The sequence below is a fragment of the Bombina bombina genome, chromosome 1 (genome assembly GCF_027579735.1).
Source record: "Bombina bombina isolate aBomBom1 chromosome 1, aBomBom1.pri, whole genome shotgun sequence".
Taxonomy (NCBI): domain Eukaryota; kingdom Metazoa; phylum Chordata; class Amphibia; order Anura; family Bombinatoridae; genus Bombina; species Bombina bombina.
Genome location: NC_069499.1, coordinates 1,493,939,603 through 1,493,952,834, shown reverse-complemented (window position 1 = coordinate 1,493,952,834; position 13,232 = coordinate 1,493,939,603). Strand labels below are relative to the sequence as shown.

Sequence of the window (13,232 nt, the reverse complement as noted above, 5' to 3'; positions counted from 1 at the left end):
TCAATCACACGAGGCATCTATGTGCAGCAACCAATCAGCAGCTCTAAACATATCTAGATATGCTTTTCAGGAAAGTATATCAATAGTATTAAGCAAATTAGATCATAGAAGTTTATTAGAAAGTTGTTTAAAATTGCATGCTCTTTCTAAATCATGAAAGAAAAAATGTGGGTTTCATATCCCTTTAACCCGCTTCCTGTGTTTAAAAATATGTTTTCTGTGGCTGAGAGATCTGTGGCACACTGTTACTACAGTAGAGGATGCTATATCTACCTTAGACAAGAGAACTACTATTCCTCTCGAGGATAGTTCCTCTTTTACAGACCCTATGGATAAGAAACTGGAGGGTTATTTAAGAAAGATATTTCTTCATCAGGGTTTACAGTGGCAACCAGTTGCTAGTATTATGACAGTTGCTGGTGCAGCCTCTTATTGGTGTGACTCTTTGTCTGATCTAATTTCAAAGGAGACTACTATAGAGGAGATCCAGGATAGGATCAAGGCTCTAAAGCTGGCTAATACTTTTATCTGTGATGCCAGTATGCAAGTTGTTAGACTGGGAGCCAAGATTTCTAGTTTTTGCGATACTAGCCTGTAGAGACCTTTAGTTAAAGTCTTGGTCTGCGGATGTGACTTCTAAATCCATGCTTCTGTCTCTACCTTTTAAGAGTAAGACTTTATTTGGTCCTGGTCTGGCAGAGATCATTTCCACGGTTACTGGTGGAAAGGGAGTTTTTTTACCACAGGATAAGAAAAATAGACCCAAGGGTCGCCAGACTTTTAATTTTTGTTCCTTTCCTAACTTCAAGGGACAGAGATCATCCTTGTCTTCTAAATCTGAGCAAGCCAAGACTTCTTGGAGAGCTAGTCAGCCCTGGAACAAGGGTAAGCAATCCAGAAAGCCTTCTGCTGAGGCTAAGTCAGCATGAAGGGGCCGCCCTGATCCAGTTCTGGATCAGGTAAGGGGCAGGCTTTCCTTTTTTCAGTAGGCTTGGATTTGCGATATTCCAGATCCTTGGGCAGTGGATGTAGTCTCCCAGGGATACAGAATAGGATTCAAGTCTTGTCCCCCTAGGGATAGATTCCTATTATCAAGATTATCTATAAACCAGGTAAAGAGAGATCCCTTCTTAAACTGCGTAAGGGATTTGTCCTGTCTGGGAGTGATTATCCCAGTTCCTCTAGCAGAACAGGGTCAGGGATTTTATTCAAATCTTTTTGCAGTTCCCAAAAAAGAGAGAACGCTTAGACCCATTCTAGACTTAAAGTCTCAACAAGTTTCTCAAGTTTCCGTCCTTCAAAATGGAGACTATTTGTTCTATTCTCTTTCTAGTTCAGGAGGGTCAAATTTCCAATTTGTAGCCCTGCCTTTCAGCCTCGCCACTGCTCCTCAATTCTTTACGAAGGTTCTAGGGGCTCTTTTGGCTGTGGCCAGCTCTCTAGGGATTGCGGTGACTCCTTACCTGGATGATATCTTGGTCCAGGCGCCATCTTTTCAGTTAGCAAGATCCCATACAGATTCTCTGTTAGCTATTATCCACTCTCACGGGTGGAAGGTGAATCTAGGGAAAAGTTCCTTGGTGCCAAGTGCCAGCGTATGTTTTCTCGGGTCAATCATAGACTCAGTATCTATGAAGATTTTTTTGACGGAGTTCAGAAAATTCAAGCTTCTGGAGGCCTGTCGTTCTCTTCAGTCATCTGTTCGTCCATCGGTGGCTGTATGCATGGAAGCAATTGGTCTCATGGTGGCATCCATGGACATTATTCCATTAGCTCGCTTCCATCTCAGACCTCTACAGTTATGTATGCTCAATCAATGGAATGGAGACCACTCGGATCTCTCTCAGAGGATAGTATAGACTCTCAGACAAGGATGTCTCTGTCTTGGTGGATCTCCCAGGACCATTTGTCTCAGGACACTTGTTTTCTGAGACCTTATTGGAAGATTGTGACCACAGATGCCAGCCTGTTAGGCTGGGGAGCAGTTTGGGGGTCCCTAAGAGCTCAGGGACTTTGGACTCAGGAGGAGTCTGCCCTCCCTATAAATATCCTGGCATAAAACAGGAGCAGACTTCGGTGATTCTAATAGCTCCAGCATGGCTTCGCAGAACTTGGTTTGCGGACCTAGTGAGGATGTCGTCATTTCCCTCTTGGAAATTGCCTCTGAAGAAGGATCTTCTACTTTAGGGTTCCTTCATCCCTCCGAACTTAGTCTCTCTGAAGCTGACTGCTTGAAGATTGAATGCTTAGTCTTGTCCAGATGAGGTTTTTCTGTGAAGGTTATTGAGACTATGATTCAGGCTCGTAAGCCTGTTACTCGCAAGATTTATTATAAGGTATGGCGTAAATACCTTCATTGGTGAGGATTTGGGGTTTTTTCTTGGAGTCAGGTGAGAATTGCCGTATTATGTCCTTTCTTCAGGAGGGCCTGGAGAAGGGTTTATTAGTCAGTACCCTAAATGATCAGATTTCGGCTTTGTCGATTCTTCTACAGAAGCGTCTAGCAATTTTGACAGATGTTCAATCTTTTGTCTAGGCTTTGGTTCGAATCAGGCCTGTGTTTAGGTCAATTGCTCTTCCTTGGAGTCTTAAACTGGTTCTTAAAGTTCTGCAGCAAGCTCCATTTACACCTATGCATTCTGTTGATATCAAGTTATTGTCCTGGAAGGTTTTGTTTCTGCTGGCAAATTCCTCTGCCCGTAGAGTTTCTGAACTTTCGGCTCTACAGTGTGATTCTCCTTATTTTATTCTTCATGCGGATAAGGCGGTTCTCCGTACTTAATTAGGATTTCAACCTAAGGTGGTTTTGGAACGCAATATTAACCAAGAAATTGTTGTTCCATCATTTTGTCCTAATCCTTCCACTAAGAAGGAGTGGTTATTGCACAATCTGGATGTTGTGCGTGCTTTAAGGTTCTATTTATAGGCTATGAAAGATTTTCGTCAAACTATTAGATATCACTTGAGTGCTAACCTGACACTGTGCTAGACCAACTGCTCTAAGCCCGAAGGTATTAGAAGTACTTATATATATAAAATTATTTTTTTTTTGTAAAATATATATCTATACCTATATGAAAACAGATTCAAAACCCCTATGAGCAGGTGCTCGAACTACAAGCCAGGCTTACTAACAGTTACTGATACAATCACAAGCAGGGTGTGGGACTGCCGAACACTGTGCTCCTCTAATGGCAAAATTCCCCCAGGATAAGGGTAAAAACTTACTTCCAGCCTCTTTCAGCTCAATACCTCACGTTGTCCCAACGGCCGCCACCGCAGCCGTCTGTGACTCAGGGTTGCTTCACCAGCCGTAATGTTACCTCCTTAGTCTCTCGGGGGATTGCTGTACTGTGCTTCTCGTCGGCTCACCACTGCCTGTTAGATCCTCAGCACCTGTGCAGGGCTTGTTTCTCACTCCTGCACCAGATAGTCAGTGCCGCCTCTGTGTTCACCTCCTCCAATCACAGGTGATATAATGAACAGTGCATCTTCAGTGATATTGGACCCAAAAAGGTGCTCAGCTCAAAAGGAAAAATTCCTGGGATGTGTACCCGGTCCGGTCTGAGAGTGCTGTCCCCTTTTCCTTGTTTTGTATATATATATATATATATATATATATATATATATATTTATATATATATAGTAATACTTTTTGAGTGAAGGGCACTCTCAGGATTTTTGAAGTCATAAATAGTTTTTATTTCGGGTAACAACAAATCTTCAGAGTCGACGTTTTGGCTTTCTTAGAAGCCTTCTTCAAGACAAACAACATCTAATTTCGGCATGTAGCCGTGCTCCACAAACAGGAAATTGTGCAATTTTCTGTTTGTGGAGCACGGCTACATGCCGAAATGAGATGTTGTTTCTCTGTCTCTCTCTCTCTCTCTACCCCCTCTCTCTCCCTCTCCCCTCTCTCTCTATCTCCCCCCTCTCTCTTTCTCTCTCTCCTCTCTCTCTCCCCTCTTTCTCTCCCCTCTCTCTCTCCACATCTCCCCTCTTTCTCTCTCCCCTCTCTCTCTCTCTCTCTCCCCCCTCTCCCCCCTCTCTCTCTCTTCCCCCTCTCTCTCTCCCCCTCTCTCTTTCTCCCCTCTTGATCTCTCTCCCCTCTCTCCCCTCTTTTGAGCTGCTTGAGCTCTCTCCATGGCCTTTCACACCCCCGCCCCCTTCACACTAGGCTCCGCCCCTTCGCGGGCCTTCACGATAGACTACGCACCCTTCACAGTCAACCACACCCCCCGCATTTTCGGTCACGCCCACTTCTGCTCGGCAGTCGGCAGATCAGGTAGGGATTTAAGACCAGGTGTGTTTGTCCTTGTGCTGTCTCTACTGCGCATGACAGCTTCGGACAAACACACTTGGCCTTTTATAGTATAGGATATATATATATATATATATATATATACACTCACCGGCCACTTTATTAGGTACACCTGTTCAATTGCTTGGTAACACAAATTGCTAATCAGCCAATCACATGGCAGCAACTCAATGCATTTAGGCATCTAGATTTGTTGAAGATGACTTGCTGATGTTCAAACTGAGCATCACAATGGGGAAGAAAGGGGATTTAAGTGACTTTGAACGTGGCATGGTTGTTGGTGCCAGACGGGCTGGTCTGAGTATTTCAAAAACTGCACAACCATCTCTAGGGTTTACAGCAGTGTTTCTCAAACCCAGTCCTCAGGACCCTTAATAGGCCACATATTCATTATTCATTATATAACTAGAGCACAGGTGAAATAATCAGTTCACCCATCAGCTGATCAATTCACCTGTGCTCTAGTTAAGATATAATAAATATGTGGCCTGTTAATGGTCCTGAGGACTGGAGTTGGAAAACACTGGTTTACAGAGAATGGTCCGAAAAAGAGAAAATATCCAGTGAGTGTCAGTTGTGTGGACGAAAATGCCTTGTTGATGTCAGAGATCAGAGGAGAATGGCAGACTGGTTTGACATGATAGAAAGGCAACAGTAACTCAAATAACCACTTGTTACAACCAAGGTATGCAGAATACCATCTCTGAATGCACAACAAGTCTAACTTTGAAACAGATGGGCTACAGCAGCAGAAGAACACAGGAAACTGTGGCTACAATTCGCACAGGCTCACCAAATTTGGACAATAGCAGATTGAAAAAATGTTGCCTGGTCTGATGAGTCTCGATTTCAGCTGCGACATTCAGATGGTAGGGTCAGAATTTGGCGTAAACAACATGAAAGCATGGATCCATCCTGCCTTGTAACGGTTCAGGTTGTTGGTGGTGGTGCAATGGTGTGGGGATATTTTCTTGGCACACTTTAAACCCCTTAGTACCAATAGAGCATTGTTAAAATGCCACACCTGAGAATTTTTGCTGACCATGTTCATCCCTTTATGACTACAGTGTACCCATCTTCTGATGGCTACTTCCAGAAGGATAATGCACTATGTCACAAAGCTCTAATCATCTCAAACTGGTTTCTTGAACATGAAAATGAGTTCACTGTACTCCAATGGCCTCCACAGTCACCAGATCTCAATCCAATAGAGCACCTTTGGGATGTGGTGGAACTGGAGATTCGCATCATGGATGTGCAGCCGACAAATCTGCAGCAACTGCGTGATACTATCATGTCAATATGGTCCAAAATGTCTGAGAAATGTTTCCAACACCTTGCTGAATCTATGCTACAAAGAATTAAGGCAGTTCTGAAGGCAAAAGGGGGTCCAAAACGGTACTAGCAAGGTGTACCTAATAAAGTGGCCGGTGAGTGTATATAGTTTATTTTAATGTGCTTTGTAAACTTTTTTTTACCCTTACAGTTTACTTTAGGTCTCAAGTTTCACTAAATATTCTATTTCTCTTGAGCACAATCAATAGCTTTCAACTTGTAATATGAACTCAAGTTAGTGCGTTCAGGGTATCCACTGAAATTATTGGTTTGCGAGATTGATGTCGGCCGAGCAAACCCATCTCTGTTAAACGCACTTTACCATGCACTACTTGCGCACTAATATTAGCACTGACCAGCGATATCATTAGTGTGCCACTTGTAATCTGACCCTTAGTAAGGCCACTCTTGGTCCTTATGATTCTTATTTTAAATGAATAGTAGATTTTTTTCTGACACCTTTCATGGGGAACCACCATTATTATTTCGAATGTTACCAGTGTGGTTTATGCTTCTTTTATATGATGTTCATTTTAGTGAAGATTTCTTTTGTGTGTATATTGTAACGTTAAACCTTGGAGTGTTTTTATTAAGTTAAATGCCTAATGCAACATTGTTTTGTATGTTATCAGTTCTTTGTGGTTTTTGAATCCCACACTTTAGACCAGTGATTTTCAACCTTTTTTTTGCCGTGGCACACTTTTTTACATTAAAAAATCCTGTGGCACACCACCATCCCAAAATTTTTAAAAAAATCACACATTGTAGCCTAATACAGCATATATATATATATATACACATACACACACAAACACACATACTGTATGTATTGTGCTGTTATGCCATGCCTCCTACAAACTACCCCTGCACTGGGAGTAAAAAACAAGCAAAGTTTAAAAAATATGTCACACTGTTGTCAGTCTGCCGTGGCACACCTGAGGATCTCTAACGGCACACTAGTGGCACACCTGAGGATCTCTAACGGCACACTGGTTGAAAAACACTGCTTTAGACAACACTGCAAAAGGAGGGGTTTTCTTATTAGGGATACAACACAGGTGTTATTGATACTAAGTATCCAATGAGGGGTGTCTTTGTATTTGTAAATTTATAAGCCTGAGGAAACAGCCTTACACTTTGCCTCAATATCTAGTTGAGACTGTGCTAGGCCTATACAAGGAGCTGCCTACCGTCATATAGAGACATATAAAAGGGACTATGAATTCTTGTTTTGGACTACAATATTTCTCATTTGCGTTATTATTTAATTTCTTAAATTTATATTACTCAGTGGCGAATCCAGGGAGGGGAAAGGGCAATCGCTCCCAATGTATATATGTGTATATGTGCATCAGTGTGTGTGTGTGCATATGTGTGTGTTTGTGTATATGTGCAAGTGTGTTTGTGTATGTGCATATATGTGTATGTATATGTGTGTGTTTGTGTATATGTGCATGTGTGTGTATTTTTGTATGTGTGTATATATGTGTAAGTATGTTTGTGTTTGTGTATATGTACAGTGTGTGCATGTGTGTGTGTATGCATGTGTTTGTGTATATGTGTGTATGTATATATGCATGTGTCTGTGTATATGTGCATATGTGATTGTGTGTGTTTGTGTATATGTGCGTTTATTTTTGTTTGAGTGTATATGTGTGTATGTATATGTGTGTGTTTGTGTGTATATCTTTGAGAGATCGGAAGAAGTCCAGCAAGGACCTGGCTCAGAAACTGGCAGCTTCATCAGGATTCCAAGTTGACCATTCTACAATCCGTAGAAGCTTGATCAGGAATGTCTTTGTGGAAGAGTAGCAGCCAAGAAACCACTTTTTTGGAAGGGGAACAGGGTGAAAAGGATAAGATATGCTACAGCTCACAAACATTGGAATGAAGATCAGTGGAAAAGAGTATTATTAGTGACAAATCCAAGTTTGAAATCTTTGGATCCAATTGTCGAAAATATGTGGGAAGAAGAGTTGAAGAGAGATGGAAGAATGAGTACTTGAAGCCTTCAGTAAAACATGGGGGAGGGTCTGTCCTGGTTTGGGGCTGCATTTCTGCCAGTGGTATTGGCGATATTGTCTGAATTGATGGGATCATGAAAGTACAGACAGTTTTTAATTCATCATGCCAATCCATCTGGAAAGCACCTAATTGGGAATAGTTTTATTTTTCAGCATGATAATGATCCCAAGCACACTGCTAATGCAGTGAAGTCATATTTGGAGATAAAACACAGCTGATAAAACACTGACAGTCATGGACTGGCCTCCACAGAGTCCAGACCTGAATATTATAGAGGCATTATGGGATGACCTGGATAGAGAAATAAATAAAAGACAACCTAAATCTAAAGAAGAATGGTGCAAATAGGCATGCTGGATGTCGCAGCTACCAGCCCACTGATGGTCCCGGCAAAAACCTTCAGGAGAATTCATCCTTAGACTTGAGAGTCTCCAATATCCAGCCACAGGCAATCAGGAGAAATCCAACAACCACTTTCCACAAACAGTACGCTGCAACTTGATAAAAGTACTAAAACCTGTAATAAAACGTAAGGGTACAGTTGATCAGCTTAAAACTATGCAACACATTTCAGCTGTATCCTGAAGTTTTATTAAAGTTTTTAGTACTTTTATCAAGTTGCAGCGTACTGTTTGTGGGAAGTGGTTGCTGGATTTCTCCTCATTGCCTGTGGCTGGATATTGGAGACTCTCAAGTCTAAGGAGGAATTCTCCTGAAAGTTTTTGCCAGGACCATCAGCAAGCTGGTGGCTGTGACATCCAGCCTGCCTATTTGCACTATTCATCTATATAGTGCCATCTCACTTGTGAGTGCACCCATTTGGGAGGTCTACACCATGAGGCGCCCTTTTGTTTTTACCTTGAAGATACATGTTGGTTTTCCTGCACCTTAAGAAAAGGAGGAGCTGCTGTGGTGACTTTAATTATTCTTCTGGATTAGATACAGGGATTTCCCTTTATCCAAAGCATTATGTGTAGTATAGCGCCCCCTGTTTACGTTGTATACAAAGTGACTTTGCTGAAAGAAGCCTGGTATACTATACCAGAAGATTACTTCAAAAAACATTTATTTCCTCTAGTGTAGGTCCCTAACCCTCCCTTGCCTATTTCCTTTTCCATAGTGTAGTGCGCACTGCCCCTTCCTCCCCCACCTCGCTGGGCAGCCCACCTGCCCCCCTCCTTCCCTTCCACCACTCCCACTCAGCACCAATGAATGATCAATACAGTGAGTGACACGGACAGTGTCACTCTATGTAATAATCTGCTGATCTGGCTTCATATGGTAATGGGGCATGATCAGTACTCGCTTACCATATGAAGGTAGATGCCTTCTGTCCCCCACTACAGTTTCTGCTGCCTAAGCTGACAGCCGGGGTCCAAGCATGTGCCACAATGTTGGATCGTGGACGTAGGTCAACACAGTACAATGGGCAAAGTACCGACCTACGTCCATATGGCGCAAGAAGTTAAAGGGACATGAAATCCAAAGAAATTTCTTTTGTGATTCAGATCGAGCATAACATCTTTTGTACTTCTGTTATCACATTTTCTTTGTTATCTTGGTATCTTTTGTTGAGAAGCAGGGACGTAAACTCAGGCGTGTGCACGTGTCTGGAGCACTATTTGGCAGCAATTTTGCAAGAATATTAATATCCATCTGAATGAACACTAGATGGCAGCACTAAGTCCTGCCATTCAGTGCAGCAGACGCCTACCTAGGTATCTCGACTTCAACACAAAATACCATGGAAACAAATCAAATATGATAATAGAAACAAACTGGAAACTTTTAAAATGGTCTGTCTGAATCACACAAAAACATTTTTGGGTTTCATGTCCCTTTAAGCATTGCAAGATCTGCATATCAAACACATGCTTTAAAATAATTTTAATCATTAAAAATTCCTGGCGTATGGTTTGTTTTATGCATTTACATAGAACGTGTCCCATAAAATTGGTATCATATTTTAATAAAGAGGGCAAACTAGATATCTACATTAATTATACAATACTTGCCTTATTTTTCCTATAGAGATCTAATAGTGGCACAGGCTGGCACTCTTTATGCTGGCTTACACAGTCTGGGCACAGAGGTTGGCAATGAGAAACACAGAAGTGCTGTAGACCCTTAATATGCTGCCTGCACGACCAGTTAAAGGCTGCGTTTAGCGGGTTTACCAGCAGATGTCGCTGCAGTACCGAGTCCTCATGAAGGCGGAGGTGACTCTGGCATAGTGGTGTCATACAGGGTAAACAGTACTTGAGGGGCACTGGGCCCGTACACTCTGCACAGTTCTCGTGAGCCTTGGTGTCTTGTGCTTGCAGCAAATCCAGCAGAGAGGCCAGATCCGTGTTCTTGCTAAGATGCGGCTTGCTTGACAATACGTTTTGGCAAACCGGACACACATTTTTCTTGTTAGTCCTCCAATAGCTCTCTATGCAGTCCATGCAGAAAGTGTGCCCGCATGGCAGTGTAGTGGGGCACTTATATCGGCATATACAGATGCTACAGGTTAGGTCTTTGGCTTGTAATGTTATCAACACTGGAGCCTCGTCAGCCATGGCTGAGAATAGAAACTGGAAGTAGCTGGCGACAAAGAATCAGGGCTGGGACATGACGGGGCAGTGCTAGAACCAGGAGTGTGACTGTTGTAGTTTTTATGTAAAGCTAAAGTGTTTCTCAAGCAAGTAGGAAACTCACTCACTTTACATAGTAGTCACTTTCTAATGTAACTATTGCTTCAGAGTTATATACAGGTGTAATTCATAGAGGTAATAAATCATTGCTTTATAGACAATTAAAACGTTTAATTATTGCATACATTATACATATAGACTGGGGCATCTCAAATCCCATGCTAGAATTATTTAAAGGGACAGCCAACCCCAACATTTTCTTTCATCATTTGGAGAGCATACAATTTTAAACAACTTTCCAATTTCTATTATCAAATTTGTTTCATTATCTTGTTGTCCTTTGCTGGAGGAACAGCATCGCACTACTGAGTGACAGTTGAACACATTTAGTTAGCCAATCACAAGAGACAAATGTGTGCAGGCACCAATCCGCAGCTACCTCCCACTAGTGTAGGATATATGTGAGTATTCTTTTTCAAGAAGGGATACTAAGAGAACAAAGCACATTTGAAAATAGAAGTGAATTTAAAAGTATCTTAAATTTGCACACTCTTTCTGAATCATGCAAGTTTAATTTTGACTTGACCAATAGCCGTGCGGGAAATACAGCTTGGCGCCAGGTTTTGTGGCGCCAAGCTGTATTTCCCGCACGGCTATTGGCTAAGAGGTGGAAACGTCACCTCTCAGCCAAATTGCGTTCTGCCGTGGGCTGCCTTTAGCAGCTCAGCGCAGCAAACACTGCTAACAAATAAAGGGGCTTTCAGAATTAAGTATTTTATACTTTATGAATGAAAGTCCCCTTTATTTGTTACGATTGTAAATCCTAGCGTTTCCCAAACGCTAGGGTTTACCATCACTTTAAGACTAGCACACAAATAAGACCAATATATATATTATTTAAGTAAGAAAGCCCTAAAGAAGCTAAGGAGTATAAGAGGTGATATATTCTAATAACTTTAATTAAAACAGTTTATTTTGATTTATGTGTGGCTCTAAAACATTTGCAAAATCAATCATATAAAATTAGGGACGTCTCCCTTAAAAGCAATTCTTCTAGTACAGTTTATGCTAAAATAGTATCAGATATATTAAATATCTGGTTCATATATTGCTAGTATGTGTAACCTCAAATTCGTTACAATAAAATCGCAACAAATTATACATGTATATATTTAACAACAATAGCAGAAAACATGCTGAAAACAAACTAGTCCACCTTAGCATTGAGAGTTCATATACAATTTTGTATGGAATCCAGATCCAAAGTCTCTATTGAGTCAATACTGGCATATATATTTTTCAAGTTATAGACTGTAGTTTTCCATAATATGTAGCTTATCACTACTTACTTGTGAATAGTTGTTAGTCAATATAACAAAGTAACAAAGTCTGGCCAAGGGACACTGACCAAATCAACACTTTTTCCTTAGTGCAGGATAATGTGAATTATAGCTTACCAGAATCTTCAGACACGTACTGTGCGATGCACATATTATGTGCCCTTCTGATAGAAGTAGAGAATAAGCTTACCAGGATCTTCCGACACGGTAATGTGCCTCTTTACAAGCTTACTGTGCTTTTCTCCGGTGGTTGATTACATCGGTTGTTGTTTTCAGTGTCTTCCGTTACCCAAGCGTGGCTGTGATGATGTCACTCTCACCTCGCTTTCTATTGGTTACGGTTTTCTTCCTCTGTTACCCGCTATGATGTGCTCAGGACTGCTCTTAATGTGACAAATGGCCGTTTGTATTCCCTGTACTTGACAGTTCTCAAGATCCTGCAGGGAGAGTCCTTTAGAGATGTTATTATCCTGAAATGAAATCCTCAGCTTTGTAGTAATCTGCTAATAACGTCAACACGTTTCGCCCTGGTGTGGGCTTTGAGAACTGTCAAGTACAGGGAATACAAACGGCCGTTTGTCATATTGAGATCAGTCCTGAGCACATCATAGCGGGTAACAGAGGAAGAAAACCCGTAACCAATAGAAAGCGAGGTGAGAGTGACATCATCACAGCCATGCTTGGGTAACGGAAGACACTGAAAACAACAACCGCTGTGATCAACCACCGGAGAAAAGCATAGTAAGCTTGTAAAGAGGCACATTACCGTGTCGGAAGATCCTGGTAAGCTTATTCTCTACTTCTATCAGAAGGGCACATAATATGTGCATCGCACAGTACGTGTCTGAAGATTCTGGTAAGCTATAATTCACATTATCCTGCACTAAGGAAAAAGTGTTGATTTGGTCAGTGTCCCTTGGCCAGACTTTGTTACTTTGTTATATTGACTAACAACTATTCACAAGTAAAGTAGTGATAAGCTACATATTATGGAAAACTACAGTCTATAACTTGAAAAATATATATGCCAGTATTGACTCAATAGAGACTTTGGATCTGGATTCCATACAAAATTGTATATGAACTCTCAATGCTAAGGTGGACTAGTTTGTTTTCAGCATGTTTTCTGCTATTGTTGTTAAATATATACATGTATAATTTGTTGCGATTTTATTGTAATGAATTTGAGGTTACACATACTAGCAATATATGAACTAGATATTTAATATATCTGATACTATTTTAGCATAAACTGTACTAGAAGAATTGCTTTTAAGGGATATGTCCATTTATACACCAGTAAATTCAGTGTGGAATCTGATTTATGGAAGTTATTCACATTGAATGTTAGGTCAGCATTTATCTGCAGAGTTCCGCTTGCTAGATCTTGTGGGATTGTCACCGTCTGGGAGTTACGCCTCTCCTACAGCACACTTTCCTTATAAAAAACCTGGTTTCTGTAAGGGTATTAGGGACTGCTTATATCCACCTCACAAGTAGGGTTGTTGTGTCCAATATTCAACCAGACAGTCTGGCATTTTAATAGGCTGTCCTGTAAAATTATAGAAACATACT

General features: G+C 41.2%; 1 protein-coding gene across 2 annotated transcripts in view; it reads right to left on the bottom strand.

Moving 5' to 3' along the window:
- The window catches only part of RNF135 (ring finger protein 135), a 71,581-nt gene extending 61,302 nt beyond the window's left edge, over positions 1-10,279 (bottom strand). The window contains exon 1 of one of the 2 annotated variants that reach the window (XM_053707467.1): positions 9,697-10,279. In XM_053707467.1, coding sequence (XP_053563442.1) covers positions 9,697-10,242 — 546 coding nt within the window. In that variant the 5' untranslated portion in view covers positions 10,243-10,279. The remainder of the gene's footprint in view (positions 1-9,696) is intronic. The other variant, XM_053707461.1, reaches the window with a different exon arrangement.
- Positions 10,280-13,232: the final 2,953 nt, after the last annotated feature.